This window comes from Lemur catta, chromosome 19, assembly GCF_020740605.2.
Source record: "Lemur catta isolate mLemCat1 chromosome 19, mLemCat1.pri, whole genome shotgun sequence".
Classification (NCBI taxonomy): domain Eukaryota; kingdom Metazoa; phylum Chordata; class Mammalia; order Primates; family Lemuridae; genus Lemur; species Lemur catta.
The window spans coordinates 15,498,801-15,524,532 of record NC_059146.1 but is presented as its reverse complement, the minus strand read 5'-3'; the positions used below and the strand labels follow the sequence as shown (position 1 = coordinate 15,524,532).

At 40.2% G+C, this 25,732-nt stretch overlaps 1 protein-coding gene and 1 long non-coding RNA gene across 2 annotated transcripts; both read right to left on the bottom strand.

Moving 5' to 3' along the window:
• Positions 1-360: 360 nt before the first annotated feature.
• Positions 361-5,746, bottom strand: LOC123624780. The gene is made up of 3 exons (XR_006730210.1): positions 5,722-5,746; positions 1,842-1,925; positions 361-697 (listed from the first exon to the last, which is right to left on the bottom strand). It is a non-coding gene; the product is annotated as an uncharacterized LOC123624780 (long non-coding RNA).
• Positions 5,747-14,332: 8,586 nt separating this feature from the next.
• LOC123624110 (growth-regulated protein homolog gamma-like) lies at positions 14,333-16,429 on the bottom strand. The gene is made up of 4 exons (XM_045531699.1): positions 16,306-16,429; positions 16,078-16,201; positions 15,860-15,943; positions 14,333-15,019 (listed from the first exon to the last, which is right to left on the bottom strand). The coding sequence occupies exons 1-4, from the start codon at positions 16,400-16,402 to the stop codon at positions 15,004-15,006; spliced, it is 321 nt and encodes a 106-aa protein (XP_045387655.1). The 5' UTR covers positions 16,403-16,429; the 3' UTR covers positions 14,333-15,003.
• Positions 16,430-25,732: the final 9,303 nt, after the last annotated feature.

The window sequence follows — 25,732 nt, the reverse complement described above, 5'->3', positions numbered from 1 at the left end:
GCTCTTACAATTTAAGAAAGTTCTGTTATACAACTGTATTACATCCCATTCTCTTCTTCTTAAATGTAGTTTTATTTGGGGATGTTATAATGAATGAAAAATTCCTCTGAAAGAAGTGTGTCAGTTTTGGACACTGCTGAAAAAAACAACCAGCTTTATGCTGATATCTGTGATTGTGGGTGCCTAAAATGGGGTGGAAGTTAAGGCCTTTGGAATTCAAAAGGTTGAGCAATCAAGAGACCAGAGTGTTCATAAGTTCATAAAAGAAGCATACTGGTGTCATTAAGCACGATATTAAAGGAGGGAGAGGAGAAAAAAAACAGTGGTCAAATGCTGTTGTCCACTAGGAAGTGAAATGGAGCAAAGAGTGGTAGGGGACAGCTATGGAGGGGATGGACTCTGGTGAGATATTTTGAGCCTACAGGGAAACCCTCACCTGCCTTATGAGCTTTAGGGATTATCCTTCCTACATGATGGAAATGTGATTGCTCCACCTGCCATTACTCCTCTCTCAGGTAGCCAATTACCTGCCTGAAAACTATGAGTAGAGAAAGCAGTTCATTCTAGTCCTCTATTAGCATAAAAATGGTGCCACCTTCAAAGAAAACTCTGGACGATGTCCAAGTTCACGGTGGCACCAAGGGCTCTTGTCACCCATAGGATGTGATGTTCCTTGTGTGGCCATCAGTTAGGGGCCCTGTAACACAAGCAGAGTGACATATAACTATACAGATACACAGGATTATTCACGTGTAATCCCTTTTAAGAAAGCTTTCTGAAAAACAACAAACAAACTTAAAGAATAAAGAAAAAAATATTCCTTCGTAAGTTGAAAATTAATAGCCATAATTAAACACTTTACATGTTTTATCTCTACTTCTCCCATGATAGGACAAAGTAAGAACAAATGAAAGCATGTAAATCCCCAGTGTTAAGTGAATTATCCAGAATGACGTAACTTGAAGCTGGTAGATCTGGAACACTAATCCCCAGCTATAGAACAAAAAATCCCAAATTTTCCCACCACGTTACACCTCTCTACCACCAAGGTGACCCTCAGGTGAATCATCAGTTTCAAATACCCTTAATTTTTTTTTCCTTTTCATTTTTTAATTGAAAAAATCTCAGAATTTGTTTTTTTCTGTTATGAGTGATCACCTTTCTGTTTTTGCTCAGTGGTATGGCTTAAAAATTCAGAAAATATCCTAGTTTTTTTCTTTTTAGATTTAATCCAAATACATTCCCTTATCACCTGCCTGTCCTCAATTACTCCTTCTCTATCCACCAATTGGCAGATTCTATTTGGAGCCTAATTGCTAGAAATACTGTGCCAGAATTTTTTTTTTCAGAGGAGAAAATTTTTTTCTTAAAATTTTGTTTAGCAAATGAGTCTACTACCTACCTACCTGGTCTGTATAAGACAGATTCTAGCAATTTTATACCACTTTTATGTTCAATGGGGGTATTTATTAATGGGGATATTAATGGGGCTAACTTGAATATCATATTAAATAGAAGGTGTGAACTAATGATTCTCAAACCTGAGAATACATTAGAATCACCTCAAGGGCTTATTAAAACACAGAGTTTTGGGCCCACTCACAGAATTGTTGATTGAGTAGGTATGAGGTGAGACCTGACAATTTGCATTCTAACAATTTCCCAGGTGATATTAACCCGCTGGTCTGATGACTACTCTTTTAGATTCTCTGGAATAGACTTACTCTATTGTGCTTTTATCCCAATCTAAGACAGAGTATGTATATATTTCTAAATATATATTTAACTAAAAGAAAAAAGAGATAAAAGTGAACATGAGAATCCTTGTCTAATAAGTATACCTGTCCATAATCTTTTTGATAATTGTCATCACCCATTCAGCCTCAGGATCCAAACAAATTAATTTCCCAGATTTCAATGTGACTCTGAAAAAAAAAAAAAGAGTGTTCTGATTAAATAATAGCTATACCTAATTTAATAATGCTTTAAATGTATTCATTAGAATTTTTGAAACATGAAATGCATGTGCTTAAAATGAACACACAGATTTCTCAAACTGAATTAATCATATTAGAAAATGACCTTTTGTCACGTCAGGGTGTATAACTAAAGCTTTTTTTTTTTTTTTTGAGACAGAGTCTCACTCTGTTGCCCGGGCTAGAGTGCCGTGGCGTCAGCCTAGCTCACAGCAACCTCAAACTCCTGGGCTTCAGCGATCCTACTGCCTCAGCCTCCCGAGTAGCTGGGACTACAGGCATGCGCCACCATGCCCAGCTAATTTTTTCTATATATATTTTTAGTTGTCCAGATAATTTATTTCTATTTTTAGTAGAGACGGGGTCTCGCTCAGGCTGATCTTGAACTCCTGACCTCGAGCGATCCACCCGCCTCGGCCTCCCAGAGGGCTAGGATTACAGGCATGAGCCACCTCGCCCAGCCTAAAGCTTTTTTATGAACCAAAGAATAACATCTTTTTTAGAGTCTTTTAAGATATCAACCAATCAGCAAACATTACTGGATTTAAGATGTACAAGGTGTAGTGCTAAGACTCCAAATCTAGTATCATGTCTTCCAGGCTGACAGTTGTCAACCTCTTACCATATATTCTTTTATTGTTGTATCTTACTAATTTTGTTAGCTTTTAGGACCTCATTACATCCTTATTGATTATTGAGCAAGAAGAGCATAAATTGCTTATTTAAATTAATTCTGTAGTTTTCAACAGTACTTCACACAACCACGAAGTTCCACCAGCAGATTCAGGACCCCTTTAAAGTTCATTAAATAAGGACTAGATCATCTTACCACACTCTGAGGGTTTAAGAAAATACTATAACTTAATATCCAATTATGAAAAATAATAAAAATAATAATATAATAAATCCTTAGCAATTAACCAATACCAGGATAGCCATAAAACATCATACATAATAGTGAAAACTTGAAAGTAATCCTTTTCAATGTAGAAACAAGACAAAGGTGCCTACTATTATTATAGCCATTTTAGCAAAGTTAAAAAGACAAATAAAAGGCATAATTTATTCCCATATAATGTGGCTACTCAAGTAAAAAGATGGTGGATTATCAATACAAGATTTTATGTCGAAACACTAACAGCTGGCACGTGAAATTTTATAGAGATACCCTTTACAATATCATCAAGCAAAATAAAGTGTCTAGAAACAGGTTTTTTTTATAATAAAAAAGTATGGAAGGTCTTTATGGAGAAAAATATAAAATTTTAAGGACATTAAAGAAGGCCTTGATAAATTGGGAGCTAGTCTATGTTCTTGAAATGGAAAACTCAGCATTATAAAGTGTCAATAATTTCCAAATTAATCTATAACTCCAAAAAAGTTCCATTCAAAATTATAGTTTAATTTAGTGCAAATTTGCAAGCTGGTTCTAAGATTTATATGGAACAAAAGTCCAAGAAGAAATAAGACACTCCTGAACAAGGTGGAGGAATTGTCCATTCCAGATGTTAAGAAATATTACAAAATGTTAATAATGAAGACTGTGTACATATATAGACAAATTAATCAATGGGACAGAATAGAGAGGTCAGAATCATCCCTCCATTTATAGGAGATCTCAGTTTATGGCAAAAATAGCCCTGTGGATCAGCGGGGAAATGATGATATTTTAATAAATAGTGGTGGAATGATAGATGAATCCCATGGAAAAATAAAATAAAATTGGAGAATTCCCTCACATCATACAAAAAAAAAATCAACTCTAAATGGATTCAAGTCTTAAGCACAAAGGAAAAAATTATAAAAATTTTAGAAGATAACATAGAAAAATATTTTTAGGAACTCTATAAAAGTAATTTTTTTTTCAAATAAGACATTAAATGGCTAACCAGAAAAAAAATATTGCTAACTCAAGTGTAGTAAAAATACAAACTTACGTTTCACTGAGGACACGATAGAAAAAATGAAAATATGAGGCACAAGTTGGAAAATGAGCTTTGCTATCCATAAAACTGACAAGGGATTAATATCCATAATACAATAAGGAACACCTGTGAGTCAACAGGGACCACATAATACCCAAATAGCCCAGCTGGTAAAACTACAAAGGAAAGCAAGAAACAATACAATTGAAAAATAGGTTAATGCTTGCAAGGGGATGGGCCGTGTATTCATTTGTTACGACCGCCATAACATTATACCACAAACTGGGTGACTTAAACAACAGAAATTGTTTTTCTCACAGTTCTGAAGGCTGGAAGTCCAAGATTAGGGCGCTGGCTGATTTGGTTTCTCCTGAGATCTCTCTCCTTGGCCTGCAGATGGCATCTTCTCACTGTGTGTTCACATGGCTGCCCCTCAGTCTGTGTGTGGTCTGTGTCTTAATCTCTTGCTATAAAGACTCCAGTCATTGGATGAAGGCCCATGCTAATGACTTGACTTTCACCTGATTACCTCTGTAAAGACCTTATCTCCACATACAATCTCATTCTGATGTACTGGGAAATAGGGTTTCAACATATGAATTTGGGAGGTGCCCAATTCAGCCCATAACAGGAGGTTTCTACATGGAGGCTTCTGATGTATTAGTTATATTCCAGAACTTGGCGTGGATAGCAAGGGACTGGGTGTTTAGTTTGTTGTTGCTCTCTAAACTGCATACTTTTTTGTATTTGTGACAGGCAGAATCCTAAGGAGGTCCATCAACTTTTCCATCCATCTCCCTGGAAGTGTGAATATGACGAGATAGTATTAACATACCCATCATTATGTTACCTGACATGACAAAAGGGATTTTGCAACTGTAATTAAGGTTACTAATAAGTTGACCAAATTAATCAAAACAGTGATTATTCCTAATGGAATGGCTTGAACCCTAACAGCAGAGCGTTTTCTCTGATTGGTAACAGAAGAGGAAGTGTGAAAGATTTGAAGGGTGAGAATAATTCAATGCAAGGAAACTTCTTCATTGCTCACGTGAAAGGTCCTGAGAGCAGCTTCCAGGAGTTGAAAGTGACCCCAGACCAACGGTCAGCAAGCATATAGGACCTCAGTCCTATAGCTGCAAAGAACTGAATTCTACCAACAACCTGAATTGGAAGTGGATTCCTCTACAGAGTCTCCAAATGAGACTGCAGACTAGCTGGCACCTTGATTTTAGCTTCATGAAACCCCAAGCAGAGAACCCAGCCACCTAGACTGCTCGCCTACAGAACTGTGAGATAGAAAGTGGGTTCATTTGAAGCCACTAAGTTGTGATAATGTGTTACCTAGAACCGAACAACTGAAATAGTGTGTATAATTTAAAGTAAAAAAAAAGTTTTAATAAAAAGCAGAAGTGTTCTCCACAGTCTGCAAGCTCTCTATTTTGCAGATTTATGCCTCTGAAAGATTGTTTCTAGGCCATTGGGCCATATTGTACTTATTATATATCCAAGTGTGTATGTAACAGATTTCCAGATGATCAATTAATTATTTACCCTTACTGGGAAATGTGTATCTTTGCTTCTTGTACATGTTCATTGACTTCAAAGTTAAGTCCACTCAAAAGAATTCACATCCTATGTTTTCAGGAATGAGAGCATAAAGACTGGGCAATTATCTCCCCACACTGTGCAGGAATAACGCCCAGAGCCTTGGTTTCCTATACTCTCAGTCTAGCACATTTTTTAAGCAAATGCCGGCTTTGAAAACCCTGTATTCAAACATAGAGGTGTCCATACTCCCTCACGTCTTCACTACTCACATGACTTCTTTTCTGCTGCAGTAAGCACCTTCAGGTATCAACTGGATATTTTTAATAACTTTGGGAGAAATAAAGTCAGAATGGGTCTGAATACACTGACATCGCAACTCTTCAGTCTCACAGGAATCCGCTGAGTAAGAAAAAAAATAGAAAACCCTCCAGTGAGAACAAATGTAGCTGTGATGCTTACTTCTACACTTGAAACTTGAAATCAAGGCAGCAGGACACTCGACTGGATTCACAAACTCAGTACTGACAGAAATGTTGAGGGAGATGATCTCACAAACCTAATTATATGCTATTGCTATGATCAACAAATACTCACTGAGCATCTACTCTGTTTAAGAAATGGGTAGATACACTAGACCAGTAATTCATTGCTTGAAAGTATGAGTGGTCAATAATAGAACTTATATAATGGCAAAATCAACTTGATTCCCTCCTAGGAAAAGTTGTAAATATAAAGATTATATGTGAGTTTTATCAATTGAGCGTCAGTTTCTATCTGCCTACTATCATTACTATAAACACCTTATACTTATTTTCAGTAATGCTCCTGCTATAATCTCTAATAAGAAGAGCAGATTCTTACATCTATATATTTCTAGGAAGCTAAACATGTTTTTATTTAATGCAACAAAAAAATATTTGACGTTCCACAATCTAAATACTGTATATATCTGCAGAGGTTTTAATCTCCAAGTTTCTACATTTTGCTTAATGCCAGATACAATCTCATTAGATCTGGAATCTTTTCTGAATTCTTCCAGTGCCTGGAGGGAAAAGATAAAAAGCCACAGTTGTCTTACCCAACATGCCCAGGACAAGGACAGTCAGCAGGAGGAGTATTGGTGAGCTCTCAGCAGCCATGTCTGTCCTTGATCTTGATCCTGGTCTATGTGGTGGAACCAATATTTCAGTCCACTTTTATGAGTTCTCTGTAACCCTAAGAATTTTTTGGTTGCTCTCCTTACATACTCTCTTTCCCCATTAAAGAATAAAAGGTGTGGCTTATTGGGTGTCATGCTTGTCACTCACAAGCTAATAAGGAAGCTGGGTTTGTTTTTCAGGCTTTAACTGGGGGCTTGGCGGTAGGGTGAGATGAACTTGTTGAATAGAGAAATAAATCTATTATTTCCTGGAGGTGAAACTGCGTAATTGTGAAGGGATCAATGCCAGCTGCAGTTAACAGGGACTTACAGAATGGAGTCATGAAAATGTCTACGCACATTTACAAAGGACATGTTTGTACAAAGTGGGGAATTAAGATGCTTTTCCTCAGCAGGTATTTGCTTTTGGCTTTAGTACATTGTTGCATAATCCCATTTAAGGTCTTAATAGAATCTGTCAAGCTAAAACTACACTTACAGTATAGAGATGTTATAAAAAACGGAGTTCAGATTATAACATATTTATAGCATTTTTCCTGTCAAGAACAGAAAACTACAGTTTGCTTGTGATTCCAAGGTAGCATTTTCCATGGGCTTGAAGCTGGATTAACTAACAATGAACTAAGAGCTTTAATTTTATTCCTTAAGCAGTTTTATAAGTAACATTAATTATCCCATACTGAGCTTTTTTTTTTTTTTTGTATTAAGTCAAACAAGGAGGCATTTGTATTCGTTTCCTCGGGCTACCATAACAAAGGACCACAGACTGGGTGGCTTAGACAACAGAAGTATTTTGTCTTATAGTTCCGGAGGCTGGAAGTCCAAAATCAAGGTTTGACGGGGCTGGTTCTTTCTTAGGACTGTGAGAGTGGGTGTTTCAAGGTGTCTACTTCGATTGTAGATGGTCATCTACATCTTTGCCGGGTGTTCTCCTAGTGTGCATATCTGTCTCCAAATTTCCTCTTTTCACAAGAGCACCAGTCATATTGGATTAGGGACTCACCCTAATAACCTCACTTTAGCTGAATTATCTTTTTAAAGACCTTACTTACAAATAATGTCACATTCTGAAGGACTGGGGCTTAGGACCTCAATGTATACCTTTGAGAGAGACATAATTTAACCCATAATTGCATTTAACTGAAGAATCAGTGATTACTGAAGGGATGATATAGCATGAGGGTAAACTTAGCCTAAATAACAAGGCTTTTTCCAATTCTCATTGAGCATCTATTACCTGCCAGAGCCTTTGCTTGACACTAAATATTTAAAGATAATAAAAATTGAGTTTCTGCCCTTGAGAAGTTTATGGCCTGTTTGGAGAGACAGACATGTGAACAGATTACACTAGAAGGTGATTTGTGTTATGACAGATGTATATCCAGGCACTGTGGCGGCAGGGAGGAGGCAAAAGACTTCCCCAGTCAGGGAAGACTTTACAAGGGAGGTAACATTGGATTTGTTAAAAGATAAAAAGAAGCTCTTTATAAAAAAAAAAAGAAAAAGACTGATAAACATTTGAAACAGAGAAATGCACAAAGAGGTACAGCTTTGTGAAGGATCCTGGCATAGTAAGGAAAAAAAAAGCTGTATTAATCTTAAAATGAGATGTCTTATTATAATAATCTGACAACATTCAATTGACTGATCAGTTCTTGACCTTTGTATAAACCAAAAAGCTGCAAATAAGTTAGAAGTACTATTCAGAGACAACTTTAATTTTTTGAGTCTTATTTTCCTTCTGTACCAAGTAAAGTTAATAAAATTCTGTGCAATGAATGTGTACAGATATTATGATGATAATAAAAAAGTATACAAAGATTAAATAGCCAAATGTTGAAAGACTCAAAATAATTTTGTTTCCCAAAACTTCAAAGACAGGCTTAGGACATTATGATAGTTATTAAGGAGTTATATATATATGTTAAAGAGATAGTGATTTTTCTTATCACATACGGGTCTCTACTTCTAGACGTATTAAAATTATGCTAGATCTGGAGCAGAATTAATTTACAGTTAGGTCTAGTTTGTTTAAAGTATTGACACTGTCAACTTTTCAGGTTTTATATACAATCTATTTTTTTAATTGAATTTTCACACAACCCTGAGGCCTATACAAATATGCAAAGTCACTGAAAAACATTCCATTGTTAACTGCAGCCATATGTCTCATTCTTCAAAATATGCAACTACACTGAAATCCCATGTATTGTAATAATAATAACAATCATTTATTGCATTCTGCTTTGGGCCAGCACAGCTTTATGAAATTTTGCAAGTTATCTGAAAACTTTACAAAGGGTATTCCTATCTTATAGACAAGAAAATAGAATTTAATAACTGTGAGAAAGTATAAACAGCTATAAAGCTCTTCTCATTTTGAGGGTTACAATCTATTTCCCAACCCCCTTGACTCTATGCTGACCTTGCTTTGACCAATAAGATGTGGTAAAGTGATGTTGTGGATGGTCCAGGTCAAGAAGGCAAAAAACCCAGGGCTCCTATTCCTGCCCTTGTGGAATGCTTCTGCCACCATACAAAGAGAGTCAAGCTCATCTGCTGGAGATATGATGCCCAGCCAATGGCTAGCACCAACCACCAGACACATGAGTCACTCAAGTCACCAAGTGACTGCGGCCGCATGAGTGACAACAGACGAAACCATCAGGAGAACCACCCAGCTAGGCCCAGCCCAAGTGATTGCATCACCTAGCCCAAATTGATGACCTTCAAAGTTATGAGCCAGAACAAAATGGTGGTTATTTTAACCCATTGCATTTTGGGGATATGACAAATAACTGATAATTTAGCAGGTTACATAAAGTGGCTGGACACATTTTATACTTCGAATTGTTTGGCCACAATATTATTTTCTCTAGACTAACCTACAGTGATATGAATGGCTAGTAGTTACCCTGAGGTTGGTTCTACAAATTTTAGAAAACCAACCCTACAACCAAGATAAAACCTAATAATTTTCAGCAATCCTAAAAATAATCTAGTTTAATGTGAATAGTCTTAGACTAAACATTGGAAAGCTGAATTCTAGCCCATTTTTGAAATAAAATAGTTCTGTGACATTTGGTAACTCCTTTGTGGCCTCTGAACCTCCACAGTCTCATCTATAAAATGAGAAGACTGATATTTTTTGTGGTCTCTTAGGTTTCAAACAAAACTCCTGCCTGGGTGCTAAGAGATCATTCCCTGGTCTTCATCTTTGATTTGCTTTTTCCTCTCCAAATTATCTGGTTTATTTTTTGGAGAATCATTGAAAGCAACAGGAACAACTCCAACTACCTCTCACTTTAAAAAGATAAGATTTATCACTTTTAATGTGGAGGGCAAAAATGGCAGTAGGAGTACCAATCTCCTCATAGGTCAAAACAAATAATGTGGTTTTGTAGACTCTTTTCCTCCTGCTGTAGGGCCTGGATCCAGCTTCCAGGTTTTAACTTTAAGTGTAGCCAGAAAGGAGAAATCAGAGGCTGATGCCCTGCTGTTTGGATGATTTCTGACTCTAATGTAAAATGGCAACTCTAATTTCGCGGTTTGAGGTGGTGTCACAGTTTCTGCAGAATAAAAAAGGGAAACATTCACAATAGCGCCTTGGAAGATTAAGAACTCAGCTGTGCCTGGCAAGGACCAGTGTGCTCATATAGTCTCCTATTAGCTTTCATTTTTTTCCGCCTCACTTCACATTTTTCTTCCTCCTGATTCTCTGGTATTCTTCTTCTTCTTTTTTTTTTTTTTTTTTTGAGACAGAGTCTCGCTCTGTTGCCTGGGCTAGAGTGAGTGCCGTGGCATCAGCCTAGCTCACAGCAACCTCAAACTCCTGGGCTCAAGCAATCCTCCTGCCTCAGCCTCCCGAGTAGCTGGGACTACAGGCATGCGCCACCATGCCAGGCTAATTTTTTCTATATATTTTTTAGTTGTCCAGCTAATTTTCTATTTTTAGTAGAGACGGGGTCTCACTCTTGCTCAGGTTGGTCTTGAACTCCTGAGCTCAAATGATCCGCCCGCCTAGGCCTCCCAGAGTGCTAGGAATACAGGCGTGAGCCACTGCGCTCGGCCTGGTATTATTCTTCCTAAAAAAAAAAGTAGCACATAAGTCTTTGCCTTGAGGTCTAATTTCTTGGTTTCCTAATTGTTCAAGTTTGGGCTCCCCCCAAAATAGAGTCTGATACAAAGATTTATGTGCAGTAGTTTATCTTGGAGATGATCATAGAAAGAACAAGTGAGGGAGTGGGGAATGTGAGGTCAGGGAGAGACAAAAGCTCATAAAGTGTATGTAATGAATGAGATATCACTGTGGGCAACTGGGGCTTAATTTTGCTCTGGAGCCTCAGAGAAACTGTGTAAAATGTTCTTCAGAATTGTCCCACCACGACTTCAATTTCCAGACACATCGAAATAAAACGGAAGTCCTAACTTCCTGCCATAAACAACTAGAAAAACCAACAAAATATATGAAACAACTGTTTTTAGACTTTGCACAAGAGGCAACAAAGGACTAGGATCCCTAAGAAAGGAAACAGGTATGGTATATGACCACTCTGCCTTTTTTCTGGAGTAATTCTGGGCCTCTCTGCAGGGAGGGAGATTCCAAGAACATGGGGGGCTTACTGAGTTGAGGGGACACAGGTTTGAATTCAGGGAAATCGGCGTGGCTAGAAGTTAAGGAAAAGAGTTGCAGAAAAGTGAGATCGTGCAGAATACAGAGCTCCAGAGATCTCCTTGATCAATACCAAGTCACACATGCATAGGGCAAAACTCCATCAGTCAGGCAGAGTAACCGGGGATTTGAGAGCTGAGCAATTCTCAGATCGCACACGGCACAGGGAGATATTTGAGATCTGACTTGTTGGAGTGGAGAGACCTTGTTAGCACTCAGGGAATACAGGAGAACCATGATTTAGAAGTATATCTAAACAGGCCCTAGACCAAAGAACACTCTCTAGACTACCCTAATAAAGCTCAAAAATAAGCCTCAAAAAGATCAGACTGATACTCTAGGAACGCAACTACTCACCAGAACAAGAGATCAAAACCCTAAGGAAAGAAAACAAAATCTTGACACTCAGCAACACAAGATTCAAAATTCCCTGCAGCCAGTCAAACATTATACACATGCTAAAAAGTAGAACAGCATGAGCCATAACGAGGGGGGAAAAAGCAGTTAATAAACACTCAGAAGTGACAGAATGATAGAATTAGCAGAAAAGGATTTGAAAATAGCTATTATAAATATGTTCAGGGGTTTAAAAGAAAGCATGTCCACTGAAGAGAGAAGCAGAAAGTTTTTTTATGTATTTTGTATATTTATTTTACATTTATTTTAAAATAAAATGAAATTTATTTCATTTATATATAAAATTTATTTTATTATATATACATATATAAAGAGAGAAAAACTTCTAGAATTATCCAGCCGAAAAGCTGGGAAAATAGAATATTAACCCATTAACTCCTATCTGTCTGCATGAGGGTTGCCTCTGAGGGCATTAAATCGTGGGTATCCCTCCGGTGAGCTGAGCAAACTTTCTCTGTCAAGCCCCCTCTCCCATCCCCAGATGAAGAAAGTCCCCAGGAGGAGAAGCAGAAGAACAGGGAGCGTAAGCTGGCAAGCTGTTGGCCACGGCAACTGCCGAACTCACTGGCAAGTGAAGGGCTGTGGAGTGGGCAGCAATGGCGAAGACTGGACAAGCCCTATGTCTTTATTATTTCCTTATTATTAGATAAAACATCTTTTTTCCTGGAGTGCCCCCACTGTTCTATTGTGGGTCTGCCACCTCCACCTTCCCCCAACATCTCTCCAGTTACTTCTGGAAGTCCTGAGAGGATGTCTCAGGAGGATTTCCAAAGAAGGACCCACGGTGACAGAGTAGCATTAGCTACATTTCCTTTTCTCCTTCTCTAGCCCCCAGGGTAACATTGCTCAGGAAACCTCAGTCACTGCTGCCATCGCTGTTTCCTGCTGATGGCTTCTTGAAATTGTGATGTGTCACATGTCTTCTTTTCCTACTTCCTTTACCCCACGATCACCACCTCACACACCCTGGGTCCCTTCGTAATACTCCCAACAGGCCGCATTGCACTTCCAAAGTCTCAGGGCAATTTGGCGTGCAAACTACAATTTACATGTCCACTGATCTAAGACTGAGACTGAGACAATGTCCATAGAGTTGGCTTGAGGACCAGAGATAAGAACCAGATTTCTGGAGCCATCAATAACATTTAATCCCCACAACACTCAGTAGGTGTATTCTGTTATGGTCTTCATCCTGTATAAGGGGAAATGAGGTTGAGCGAAGTACAGAAACTTGCCCAAGATCACAGTGATAGAGCTAGAATTTACTCCAACATCAATCTTAACCCCTATGTGAATAAAAGCATCTCCTTTGTCTTTCTTATGTTCCATACTCCACACAGACAAGAGCTAGGTAGCCAGTACAGCAAGCTCCAGACAATGCCTAAGGGTAAGGACAGGTCTTGGGTGTAAGGTGTGGCTTTGTTAGGTCCCTGGGACACCACTCGTAAACATTTTGCAGCGTCCTCTAACTTGGGGTCATGGAGTGAATGCTAGCATTTCTGGAGCTCCTAGAACGGTTTGCATTTGTTTATTTCTGTACAGCTTCCACATTTTCTTTCTTTTCATCATATTCATAATGAACTAATAACCTTGGAGTGAAGAGTTTATTGTTTTTTAAGCTATTTAGGTGTGAAAAAACTCACAGACATTGTTTCTTGCTACTGAGGGTCCCTATTTATCCAGCTACTTGGGACAAAGCAGAATTTGATCCCAAGCATTGAAGTTGTCGGCCTTGCTGTCTTGCCTCTGCTGGAGGTGGAGAGCCAGGGCTCAGGATTTCCTGAATGAATTCAGAATCACAGTCAAGCACACACCCCATACGTGCATAGACATCCCACCTTTTCAGGTTTGGAGCGTGGTTTCTTTTAGATTACTGGGGTCTTTCTTCTTTTGCATGACAACTTCGGTTCTGTCTTAGAAACCTGGGGTGCTGCTGTCATCCTAGAGCAACACTGACTACAGAGCTCCCCAGAGGGCATTCTTGGGACAAACAATCTACCAGGTCCTATAAAAATTTCATCAGGAAGGGTAGGAACTAATGCAGTCAAATCTGAAAAATTATATTTGATATATTTGATACCACATTGAATTTAGTGGTAGTTACTTATATACAAAGGTTAGAAGGTTGAACCCAAATTTCAATTCGATCTTTCCACAGGTGAAGTATTCAGCCACACACCTTTTCTGCTTCTATTGATGACACAAATTATTTGAGTTTGGAAGAAAAAAAATCCACTTTCCCACAATTTCACTGCCAGCTTCACTGTCAACAATTGTGTGAAAAAAATATTTTATTTAGTGAAAGCAATGAAATGAGAGCTTTTGTTAAGCTAGCTATAAGAATTTTTAAGGAGGTAAACTTGAGTAGCAAGGTGGCAAGTAACTTCTTATAAAAACAGCAATATGTGTTAGTGACTTTCCCATCAGGGGTCAGCCCGCAGTTTGGAAATGGGTATTCTTCAGAGGTAAAAACCAAGGGAAGTGACATCTATCACCAGATTGATTTATCTGTGTATAAAATTGAATGCCCAAGAAGGGCAAAAAAGGTTGGGAAACATGCATGTAAACCATCAGGGTCTCCAGTAAAAATAGTCCTTTTTTCCCCCCCAAAAAAATGAAATAAGTATTGTTTATTTTTAAATATTTTATTTTCATGTTCTTTGTGAAAACACCAATAAATATTTAAACCTCTTTGTTCTAAGACACAGAGAAACACTGCATAATTAACACACTAAACAAGGCATTATGCCTTACGAGAAAGACATAAAATGTCCAAGGAATATTTAGAACATTGTAGTTCTTAAAGCTTCAACATGAGATACGTTGGCCACGCACTGGAAAATCATTTCAATAAATAACAAATGACATTCCTTTAAACAGTTACAGAAACACACATTCCTCTACCTTCACAATGATCGCACTGTCAACTTGCTTATGTCTCTATCACAGTGGCTGAGAGGTGGTGAGTTCCTCAGAAATATTACCATAATGACTGGGCAACACTTGAAAACCTTTTACTTTCAAATTAAATAAGGATCATAAGTTTGACATGCGATAAATATAATGGTATAGTGTTTAAGCAGATTCAATCACACCCTTAATTATTTTACATGTAAAATATTAACGTAGAATAGTTGAAAACAAACAAATAAATAAATAGAAAAACTCCCATAAGAGGTGCTTAAATGCATTAAAACTCAGTCCAGGTAGTCTCAGGAACTGTTTTCTCTTTTCTCTTCTGTTCTTATAAAGGCAGGGCCTGCTTCAGGACCACCCGCAGATGAGCTTCCTCTTTCCCCCTGGTCAGCTGGAGTTGCCACTACAATGAGAAAATGGTTGTCCTTGGTAGGTGCTCAGGACAGCTGACTGCACATTCTTCTCCTGTCCTGCCCCCTAGGCTCCAGACTTCTGAAGACCGTTTCCCCAGCCTAGCACCCCTAGTGGTTATGGCCTGTGACCTCTAGGCTCTTGGATGCTTTTATTTAGGAATGGATATGGGGTGAGGTGCCGTGGTCTCCACTGTATTATTGGCTACAAACAGTCAGAACCTATTGCTCTCTCTCTGTCACACTGAGCCTCATATAACCTCAGAAGTCTGTCAAACTGAGCCTCAGAGCACCCTCATAAGGTAGCTAATATTACTTTCCCTGTTTTCTGGAGGCTTAGACAAATTAATATGTCTTTGAGTCACATAGCTAACAGGTCGTGGAATGCACATTTGTCCCGTGTGCATTATCATTGCAAAATACCTGCTTTTAAACACTAAACTTTAGGGTCCATGTTGCAAAAAACAAAGGGTCTGCTTTTCAGGTCTGAAGCCCAGAAGGAACTGGGAGGCAGGAAAAAAGAGCCTGTGTTTCTTAACAGGGTGAAAGCTTTTTAGCATAACCAACCAACACTCCGTGAGCGTTTTAAGGGAGGCAGTTTTACCCACGGTCACTGGAATGGCCAGAGGGTCAGGGTGGGGACGGGGGACACTAGAAATCCCCTGGCACCAGAGCAAATTAACAATCTTAATGGAAAATTTAATTGTGAAAATAATAGTCACAACTTTTAGCCCTTCCGCTAATCCCTCAGTTTCCCTGATATAACCCAGTGGGCAGAAGCCAGTTATTTCTGACCAAGTCCAGCCCCATGTTCAAATAAAACCGTAACTCACTTGTTGAGCATCTTATCGATGATTTTCTTAACCATGGGGGCTGCGGGGTTGAGACAGGCTTCCTGCCCACTCTTGAGCTGGGCTCTGCAGAGAGAAGGGGGGTCCCATGAGGCAGGAGGTCGGGCGGGGGGTCAGGGCGGGACAGCGGGGCGCGGGGCAGCGGGAGGGAGGGGCGGGCGCACCCGGCAGCGGCGGCAGCAGCGCGGGGCGGCACTTACATGACTTCGGTCTGGGCGCAGTGGGGTCCCGGGGGCGTCACCTTCACACTTTGGATGTTCTTGAAGTGAATTCCCTGCAGGGTCTGCAGGCACTGGCAGCGCAGTTCAGCGACCACGGGCGCCCCTGCGGGCAGAAGAGACTGGGTTAGCGGGGCTGTTCCCGGATGGGCGCCCCCCCCAAGCCCCGATCCCGCCCCAGGGGTGGGGGTCCCGGGGCGCGGGTCCCACCTGCTGCGCGCTGGCCGGCGGCGACCAGGAGCAGGAGCAGCAGCGCGGCCGGCAGCAGCCGGGGGGCGGCGGGGGCGACACGGGCGACTTGGGTCATGGCGGTGCGGGTCTGCGGTGCGGGTCTGTGGCTCCCGAGGCCGGCGAACCCCTCTTATGCACGGTTGGGGCGGGAAAGCCCGGAGTCCGCGGGGCCCGGGAAATTCCCGAAGCTCCAGGTGGTTCCGGGAGTCCCGGGGGGTGGCGGGAGGCCCCGGCCCCTGGGGTGCAGTGGGAGGGGACCCGCCGCTACCGCCCCTGCCTCGCCCTCCCGCCTCACGCCCGTGCACCCTGGGGCTCCGGGATACTCGCCTCCCGCCCCGAGTCCCTGGAGAAGCGAGTCGCCCGCGGCGCTGCGGGTACGGCCCGTCCGTGTGCGCGGCGGGGAGGGGGAGAGCTGGGGGCGGACCCCGGGGGGACCCACGACAGGCGGGCAGGACATCCTTAGAAGAGGAGAACTGTGCCTCCTTCGTTGTCAGACCTGGCGGGCATTAGGGAGGGATGAGGGGACAGACCAGATTTTGCTGAGCTAGCTCTCCTCTGTCTCTAATTCCTATTACGCATCCGTATCTCTCTCTCTCTCACACACACACATTTTCAGTTTTAAGTATCTCATATACATCTGAGATCAATGCTCTGTTAAAATCACAGCTTTATCTAGAATTCCAGTGAAGCCTGTTCCGTTTGTCCCTCGTGCTACATATTGTTCAATCACACTTAGACTATCCCGTTTAGTTCTCCATTTGGTGGGAACAGGGATCAGTGGCAAAGGCTGAATCCGGTGTGTTTCAGGGAAACCCAGGGCTATAACGTGACCTCTTCTTTCATATCCTGAGTTACTTCCTTCTTCCCTCTGAACTGCCGCAACTCCCCAAATTCCCTGCAGCTCTCCTTTTCCCTGGTGAGGGGTCCATCCAGATTTGACCTGGGAAACATGGAGCTGGCTGTCACCTGAAGCTGCAGAGGGGCCAGGTCAAAGCAGGCTCATCATGGGGTTCACCTTTTCTTCTCCGACTTTGGACAGCACAGAGCACGGACACTAGGGAGTGGGGGCCGGGTACGGGAGCACCGTCACCCCTGAAGCAGCAAACAGATGCATGTGGATGACATAGGAAACTCCAGATCACGTATAAAATCACATTCCATTTACAACGGAATTTTCTGCTCTTCAGTGTTGGTCCCCGTTTCTCTAGCAACACTGACATGTCTCTGTTTTCTGACCTGGAGTTTCAATGATGTTTAACCTGACGTCTTTTGTCACTTTTTCTCCAGAGGTTTTAGAGAACTTATTTTGAGTCATCATTAGGTTTGAGAGGGTTTAAGTGTGATTCTCCAAGGTGGGTTCAGACCTCTTTGAGACTTGGAATCAGATGGGAGGAAGGAGAGGAGAAAGGAAAGGCCTCTGCCCCAGGGACAAATGTCTCCAGGACACGGCTCTACACAGCCCAGCTCAAGGGACAGGAGCCTGTGCCCATAGCCAACCACGGGGCATGCAACTCTGCTGCCTGCATTTAGTTGCTGCGTATCATCTGCAAGTTGTCAACTCTCTGTTCTCACCCCAAGGTGGTTATGACAAATGAGTATAACATTTGTGGGCGCTAGCAGGAGGTAAATGCCTTATAAATGTTTGTTAAATAAATAAAATGAAAATAGCTTTTCCCAACATTGCCTAAATGGAAGCTCACCTTGGGAATTCTTCTATGAAGGGAAGAAAGAAATCTAATGGAAAGTTTCTCTCCCAGTTTTTTTTGTATTAAAACTTTCGGCATCTGTTACTGCCACTCAACTATCCCTAACTTTGTACAACTTCAAATGGAGCAGTGTGAGCCCTTAAGAAATGAAGGCAGGTAGTAGAAGAAAGAATTTGCATATAAACACCACTGTCTCTGTTTCCAAAAAGCCCTTGTGGTTACTGGCGGTCAGGGATACTTGTTCTGCCATTATAGTAATCTTGGTCAAGGGTGGAAAAGTGTGCGAGAATATTGTGTTGCTTTAAAACAAACACTATAGATAGTATATGTGCAGCAGTCTTTTTCAAAAATTTCCTTTCTCACATCGTCCTAATTAATTAAATTCCTTGACAGAAAAGATACAAGAAAAGCATCGATCCAATGGAGTCCAAAATACTAAGTGTCCCAAAAATCTTCAGCGATTTCAAGCCTGTAATAAATGCTGCAGACTTCCAACCTATTAAAAAAACTCAGTTGAGAATTTATAAAATATAAAAAATTAAAATTAAATTTAAGTTTTCAGAAAGAAAAGCGTATCTGCAGTGTACTTGGAGGTACACTTGGAATTTTATTTTTTAACTGTTGAAATGGATCATTGATTTATTTTGTAGTCCCACTTTAAATCACTTCATCTATAAAAAGAAACTTCGAATAAAAGACTCTCTGTCTTACTTAATGGAGAGGATGTACAAATGGAGATTAAAATTTGTATTAAGGTGTAAGAAATGAGAAATAATCTAAAGGTTATGAAATATGTGACTAGCTCATGAATAACTGAGAATTTGTATGGTTACTCCTCTTTTTATCAATATTTTTCTTTGATTTGATGGGAAACTGACCCAAAAATATGAAAGTGATTCTTTAAAACTTGACAAATATGTTCTTTTGTTTTCCAATTGTGGTTCTAATACATGTTCATTTTATGAAGTTTATAAAAGTCAGAAAGGCATGAAGATTTTATTTCTCTCATATTTCAACTTTTGTCTATGAAACAAACTTTAACAGGTTACTGAAAGTTTGCTTTTTTTCCCTTCAACAAACGTAGTTACATTATAAAAGCTTAAGGATTCTGGGTAAATATGGAACATGCAGCTTCCTTTATTTAGCTGCCACATACCACACGCAAGTTGCTAAACCTCTGCACCCCCTCCAAGGGGCAGAGCATTGATTCTGTGCTCTCCTAAGCACTTCACAAATACTGACTCATTCATCTTCTAAACACCACTGTCAAGTAGATACTATTACCTTTGCAGGACATTTAGGTTACCAATAAAGAAACTGAGGTGCAAAGATGTTAGTAACTTTCCGAAATTCATACGTGGAGCCTAGGAAATAAATCCAGAGAAAATGGCTCTTAATCATGCTATGATAGGAAAAAAGCTGTGTGATATGTGATTAATAATTTCAGGAGAGGAATAGTTTTTAAATATCTGTCTGTTATTCCCCAGTGGAATGGTTCAAATTTACTTACTCTAAAACGAAAACAGCAAAATGGCCATACATCTCCATAGTTTTGTTTCGCTAACACGTAACTCTCTCCTGTGGCATTGATATCACTTGTTATCTTTTCTTAAAGTGCTCGATTCTGAAAAATAAAATAGCAACTTTACCATGGACAAACCTGGCAAACTACCCCTTTATGAAATGATAAAGTTAACGTCATCAGTGTGATGTCACGTGGATATCAGGTACCCCAATATGATGTCATAAGAAGGGCATGAGAATATCACTTTGGTATTTGATATTCTTTCCAAAAATTCATAACCAAAGCCTAATTGTAAGAAAAATGTTCTTCAAACCCAAACTGAAGAATATTAAATAGCTGAGCAGTATTCTAAAAAACTTTCAAGGTCATGAAAAATAAGGAAAGATAGAGAAACTATCACAATCCAAAGAAAACTATGGAGATGTGAACCCTAAATGCAATGTGGTACCTTGGATTGCATCCTGGAACAGAAAGAGGACGTTAATGGAAAACCTGGTGAAATCCAGTTTAGTCTGGAGTTTAGGTAAATGTAATGTGCCAATGTTGGTTTCTTAGCATTGACAAATGCACCATGGTAATGTGACATGTTCACTATAAAGGAACTGGATGAAGGGTACGCAGACACTGAATTGTCTTTTAAACTTTTGTGAACTTAAAATGACTCCAAAATAATGTTTCTTTTTCAGAATTTTTCTCTTCCTAAATTAATTTGGAATGCCACCAAAATGAAATCAGTGGACAGGCAGGCTTTACCTGTTGACTTTCTAGACAGGAAATTGAATTTTTCTTGAATACATATTTGCTCAAATGTAAAAATTGAAAATATCTGCTGTCCCAGTTTGGACACTTCATCATGTTTCATAGGATTAAATAGTTTGCCTTCCGCATTAATCATGTTGACTCTCTCATCTAATCTTGTAACTGAGGAAAAACAGAGAGTGTTGCTGTCATGGTCTCCAGACCCAACCCAACAATAACATCACGACAGAGCTCAAGAGAGTAGAGCTCCAGTTAGCCACAGGACCTGCCAAAAGGATGAAGCCAGTGAAGCGTGCCAAGGAGCAGATGACGTTTGCAGATTATGCAGAACTTGACTCCTGGGAATGACTTAATCAAAATCACTTGTCTTTGTCAATGAAGTAAAAAGAAAAGGTTTTTTGTTTTTAAATTGTTGTTATTTTCTTCTTAATGTGCCACTTGAATTCAAGAGATCTCCATAAACCCTAATCCCAAATGTATAAGTGCAGGAATGCTGTAGCCTTGTACAACAAATAAGTTCATTCTCTAGTTTGAACAACTGTTTCTCCAAGTCAATTTCTTTTTAAAGGTTTCTATGCAGTCTTTAAACTTATGTGAGCAACGATCCTTAAAGAAATGAAAGAATCGTTTCAAATGGAAGCTTTGGTGGTTGAATCCCACTTGTCCTCTAGTCATTATGGAACCTTTCAGAATGGACAGTTGAATCCAAGGTGCTCACTTCCTCGAGGCCGCTGTTTCAACCCAGTCATTGCTGCAGCAACCAGCTGCCTGCAGATGTCACCTGGCAGCTCCTTGCCTCAGCGGCATCGAGTGTCTGTCACTTTCTGACCCAGTGTTTCTCTGTTGCTGCCAGGGAACATCCCTTTCTCATGTGGAATGGGAGCCAATTAAATATTTCCTGTTTTCTCACGTTTCAGCCAGAAATTCTACATTGTTTCACAGAGGGGCCCAGTTGGGTTGCACTTCAGTTGCCTCCATCCTCCCTTCCTATTTGCTCTTCCCATTTCTTCAGTCCTGTGCGTTGGGAACATTTCCCCAAATAAATAACCTGCATGGCAGGCCCATGACTCAGGCTCTGCGTTTTGGGGGAGCCTAGACTGAGGCACTGCTCCACGCTGAGAAGTAACCGTGCTGAGTATCGGGCACGAATAGGCAGCGTAGCTCTCCTCTACCCCAGCTTGCTTTAGAAACGTGTTCCTTCCCAACTACTGTTCCTGTTGCCCTAAAGTCATCTCTGCTGGTGCAATGGCTCTAGCTCTGAGGGGAGAAGAATGAGGAGGTGTGAACATGGCACCAAATCCCTGGACCCACCCACCCCCACAGTCCAAGGGCATAGTGTGTGCTGGAGTCGGGTCAGACTCTCTGTTCAGCCTCCCCAGGGACTGCTTGTCTGGCTCCCCTTTCTCTTTCCTCTGGTAACACACCCTGATTGCCTACTCAGTCCCTGGGAATGAGGTAGAATGACTCATCCTCGGTGTCTTCCTGTCACCCCCGCCCCCACCCCTCCGCTGATTGATTCAGAGGTGGGCAAGTCACCTCAGTGTAGCCAAATCGGAAACATTCTCTAGAATTTTTGCTGGAACAATTGAAAAAGAGGTTCTTTATTCCCCTGGGGTTGCTCAGCTGGTAAAATGAGGGCTTCAGGTTTTGCAGTGCTGTGGGACAACCTGCCTAAGAACGAAGCTGGCTGGGAGGAAAGCGCAGGTCGCGCATAAAGGGGGCAAGTTTCTAAGCGTGTTGTTTGGACACCTGGGCCCTCTGGCTGGCTCTGATTTAATTGTGGGCTTTCCAGTATGTAGGCTATAGATTTACTTTCTTTTCTTTTTTGTTTTTTTTTTAAGACAGTTTAGAAATCTGCCTCTGGCCAGTGAAACAATCTTGCCTAACACCACCCATCCTCCACACATCTGCTAAAGATAATTTCCAACACAGTTGCTCCATTTATTTCTTTTTAATGCCTCTATCCGTTCATCCATTCACCATTTATCTACCATTTATAAACCAGGAACTAAATTAGGCTCTAAACTGGGTTTAAAAGAGGGAAAAGACAGATTCTGCCACTAATGATACGTCCTACTCACAGTCTATGGAGTAGGGCAAAATGGTACGGAGTTGTCTGGAGGCCCAAGACACTCGGCATGTCCAAAGCTTCATAGGCGCTCAAAGGAGACAGACCCTCTGTCTCGGAAGGGTCAGAGCTTCCAAAGAAAATGTTCTGGAGGAGGGTGCTACATAAGGTGAGTGGGCAGGGGACCCATTCCAGAAAAAGAGGATCAAACGAGCAAAAGCATGGAAGCTGGACAAAGCGTGGTATGACCTGAGAACAAAAATCAGCACTTTATTTTTTTAATGTGCAATTTAACATTGAGGCAGAGTATACAGAGAGATCAAGCAGGGAGGTAGCTCTGCCCCAATCACTGGGGTTCCTTCTTATCACTTAGGGACCATTACAAATGGCACACTCATCAAAAGCCCGTAATTCTTTTCAAGGGGTTGTCTTGGCCCCTGGATACAGATCACATGATGGGGGCCGCTGGTTTACATACTCCCACGCTGGGCTATACACTCTGCAAGGAAAGCTATTGCATCGCATTTCTCTTTGCATCCACCAGTCTCCAATAAGAGCCTAGTTCATGCCAAGCACTCAGCATTTCTTTGTTGAAATAATGCATGAATAAGTGGTTTCTGGCCACTGTTTCATAACCAAAGTGTACTGAGGTCAGGATATCAGGAAACTGCCTTTGGCGGGTTACAGCAATTCCTTACTTTTTTTTTTTTTTTTGCCTATTTTGACCACTAAGTGCCTGAATAAAATCTCTCAGTGGATATAGTGAACCCCGATGAGACAAATGGGTCAGAACCAGAGGTGAATTCTTTTATAGAGTAAGAGCTGGGGAAGAGTGTCCTACCTGGGACAGCCAGAGAAATGAGGCTGAACTAAAGTCCTTAGAGAGCTCTGAGGACAAGGTCTGCCAGCAAGTCCAAGGAACACAGATGGCCCCTGGAAATGCATTCGAACCAGCAGGCCTGAGCTGCCCAGTCTGGATCAGAATGAGAGCGAGGTCAGGAATAAAGCCAGGGAGCTCACAGACACGACTGTCACTGATGGAGCAGGAGTGTCTGTGTGCAGCATTTTTGGATCCTCTGTCCCAAGGCGATGGGAAGATCCAGCTCATTAAAGGCACATGGTAGGCGGAAGGTGAATGGATAGCAGTTACTCTTTTCACACATTTTTTATTCATCTATATGTACAAGGCATAGTGATAGATCGAGTAGAAGAGGTAAAGTTGGAGAAAGTCAAACTTCTAATGTCAAATTCTTCATTTATTCTATATACTTCCTTCTGCAATATTAGATCATTTAATCTTCTGTTCCTGGCATGACAATCTGATGAGATGGTCAGTTTACGAATAATTAAAACTATTCGGGTAACACTGAGAATCATTCAATATATTCACTTTTGTCATGTTTGTGGGAGCAGTTATTACTTTAAAATTTTTTTTTATAAATTGCTGCATATCTCCATTTTCTTAAGTTTGTTTCTTCAACGGGAAGTGATAATAAATGACATCACAGAAACACAGGATTGGGAAAATTTCAAATGAATAAGGAAATGAGAAAACTTCTCTTGGAAATCATTGCATAAGAAATTTGTTTTGGAGATGAAAACATTGTTATGGCTTTGGTATTACGGAAATAAAATTTGGAAAGTTGAAAGATGAATGTATGAACCACAAATGAAAATAATATGCATAGAAATAAAATTTGGAAAGTTGAGATAAATGTATAAACCACAAATGAAAATAATATGCATAGAATAGTCTTCAACAAGGAAATTTATGAATCATCAAAAAAATTTCTTGTGCTGTCCATAATATTTTTCAATGTTCATTATCTCCCAGCTTTTTGGTCAGAAATATTTTTGCTTTTATTTTGTGTTTCTAGGCTCTGTCCATGTACGCAGGTAATCACTGAAGCAGAGCTTTTTCAACAATAATGATTTCAAAGGGTGGCTCTGCTATTGTGTGACTGAGCTAGCTCATTAATTAACGTTTCTGAAATAATTAAGAACAATAAATAAATACGCAATCTAATTAGATACGGTGGAAATTATGGTAGAAGTGGAGAAACAAGGGCTTGGTTGTGCATATTTTACATGTATGTATGTTACATGTTGAATGTGAATATCTGTAATCAAATAATGTTTGATGAGCGCATATTATAGCATCTGTGTGTGATAGGAGAGTGTGGATGGACACGAGACGAACTTTTGACAGATTCACTGATATTTACAGATATGACTGTAATTAAAACATCAAACAGGTCATTGATGAGGAAAATGGCATGAGTGCATTATAATATCTATGAATAACTTGGCATAATCTCTGATCCTAACAACTACAGGAGTTGAAAAAACTGAGTCTTTAATGTTGAACCATCTTTCTGTTGGCGAGATGCCTTATCCTCAGCACCCAAATCCACCATTACATCATAGTACTAACTACTTTATTATTCCTCTCCATGTATTAAATAGTTAATATGCAGCAAAAAATTAGCACCTACTCTGTCAGGCATTTTTCTGGAATCTAGAAGGAAGATGAAATGGGCTTAACCTTTATTCCCTGATATTTTTAATTTGTAGAAATTTATGGGGTACCAGTGTAATTTTGTTACATGCATAGATTGCATAGTGGTGAAGTCAGTGCTTTTAGAATATCCATCCCTAAATAAAATACATTGTACCCATTAAGTAATTTCTCATCATCTATCCACTTCTCACCTCTCACCCTTCCAAGTGTCCCTGGTCTATCATTCTACGCTCTACATTCATGTGTACACATCATTTAGCTTAGCTTATAAGTGAAAAGCTGATAGATTTGTCTTTCTGTGTCTGACTTATTTAAGAAAATGACCTCTAGTTCCTCCCATGTTGCTGCATAAGGCATGATTTTTCTTTTATGTCTATTATTCCACACTCTACAACTATGTGTACACATTATTTAGCTTCCACTTATAAGGGAGAACATGTAGTATTTGTCTTTCTGTGTCTGACTTGTTTCACTTAAGATAATGGCCTCCAGTTCCATTCATGTTGCTGCAAATGTCGAGGTCTTTTTTATGCCTGCATAATATTCCATTTTGTATATATAACACATTTGCCACACTTTTGTTAACCAACCATCCATTGATGGATACTTAGGTTGATTCCATATGTTTGCTATTGTGAATAGTGTTGTGATGAACATATAAGTGCAGCTATCTTTTTGATATAATGATTGCTTTTCCTTCAAGTAGATACCCAGTAGGGGTATGTTGGTTGTGTAGGGCCATTGACTTTGCTTCTTGGTGCATACAGTGGTGAAGACTGTATGATTTCCTTGGCTATAAATAGCCTTACTGTTATCTGTGGATTCCT

Bases quoted from the DNA above. Each gene is read 5' to 3' on its own strand.
- LOC123624110 (XM_045531699.1), bottom strand. From the start codon at position 16,402: ATGACCCAAGTCGCCCGTGTCGCCCCCGCCGCCCCCCGGCTGCTGCCG. The intron at 16,202-16,305 runs GTGGGACCCGCG...TTCTGCCCGCAG, and splicing joins CGCCGGCCAGCGCGCAGCAG to GGGCGCCCGTGGTCGCTGAA. The intron at 15,944-16,077 runs GTAAGTGCCGCC...TTCTCTCTGCAG, and splicing joins TGCGCCCAGACCGAAGTCAT to AGCCCAGCTCAAGAGTGGGC.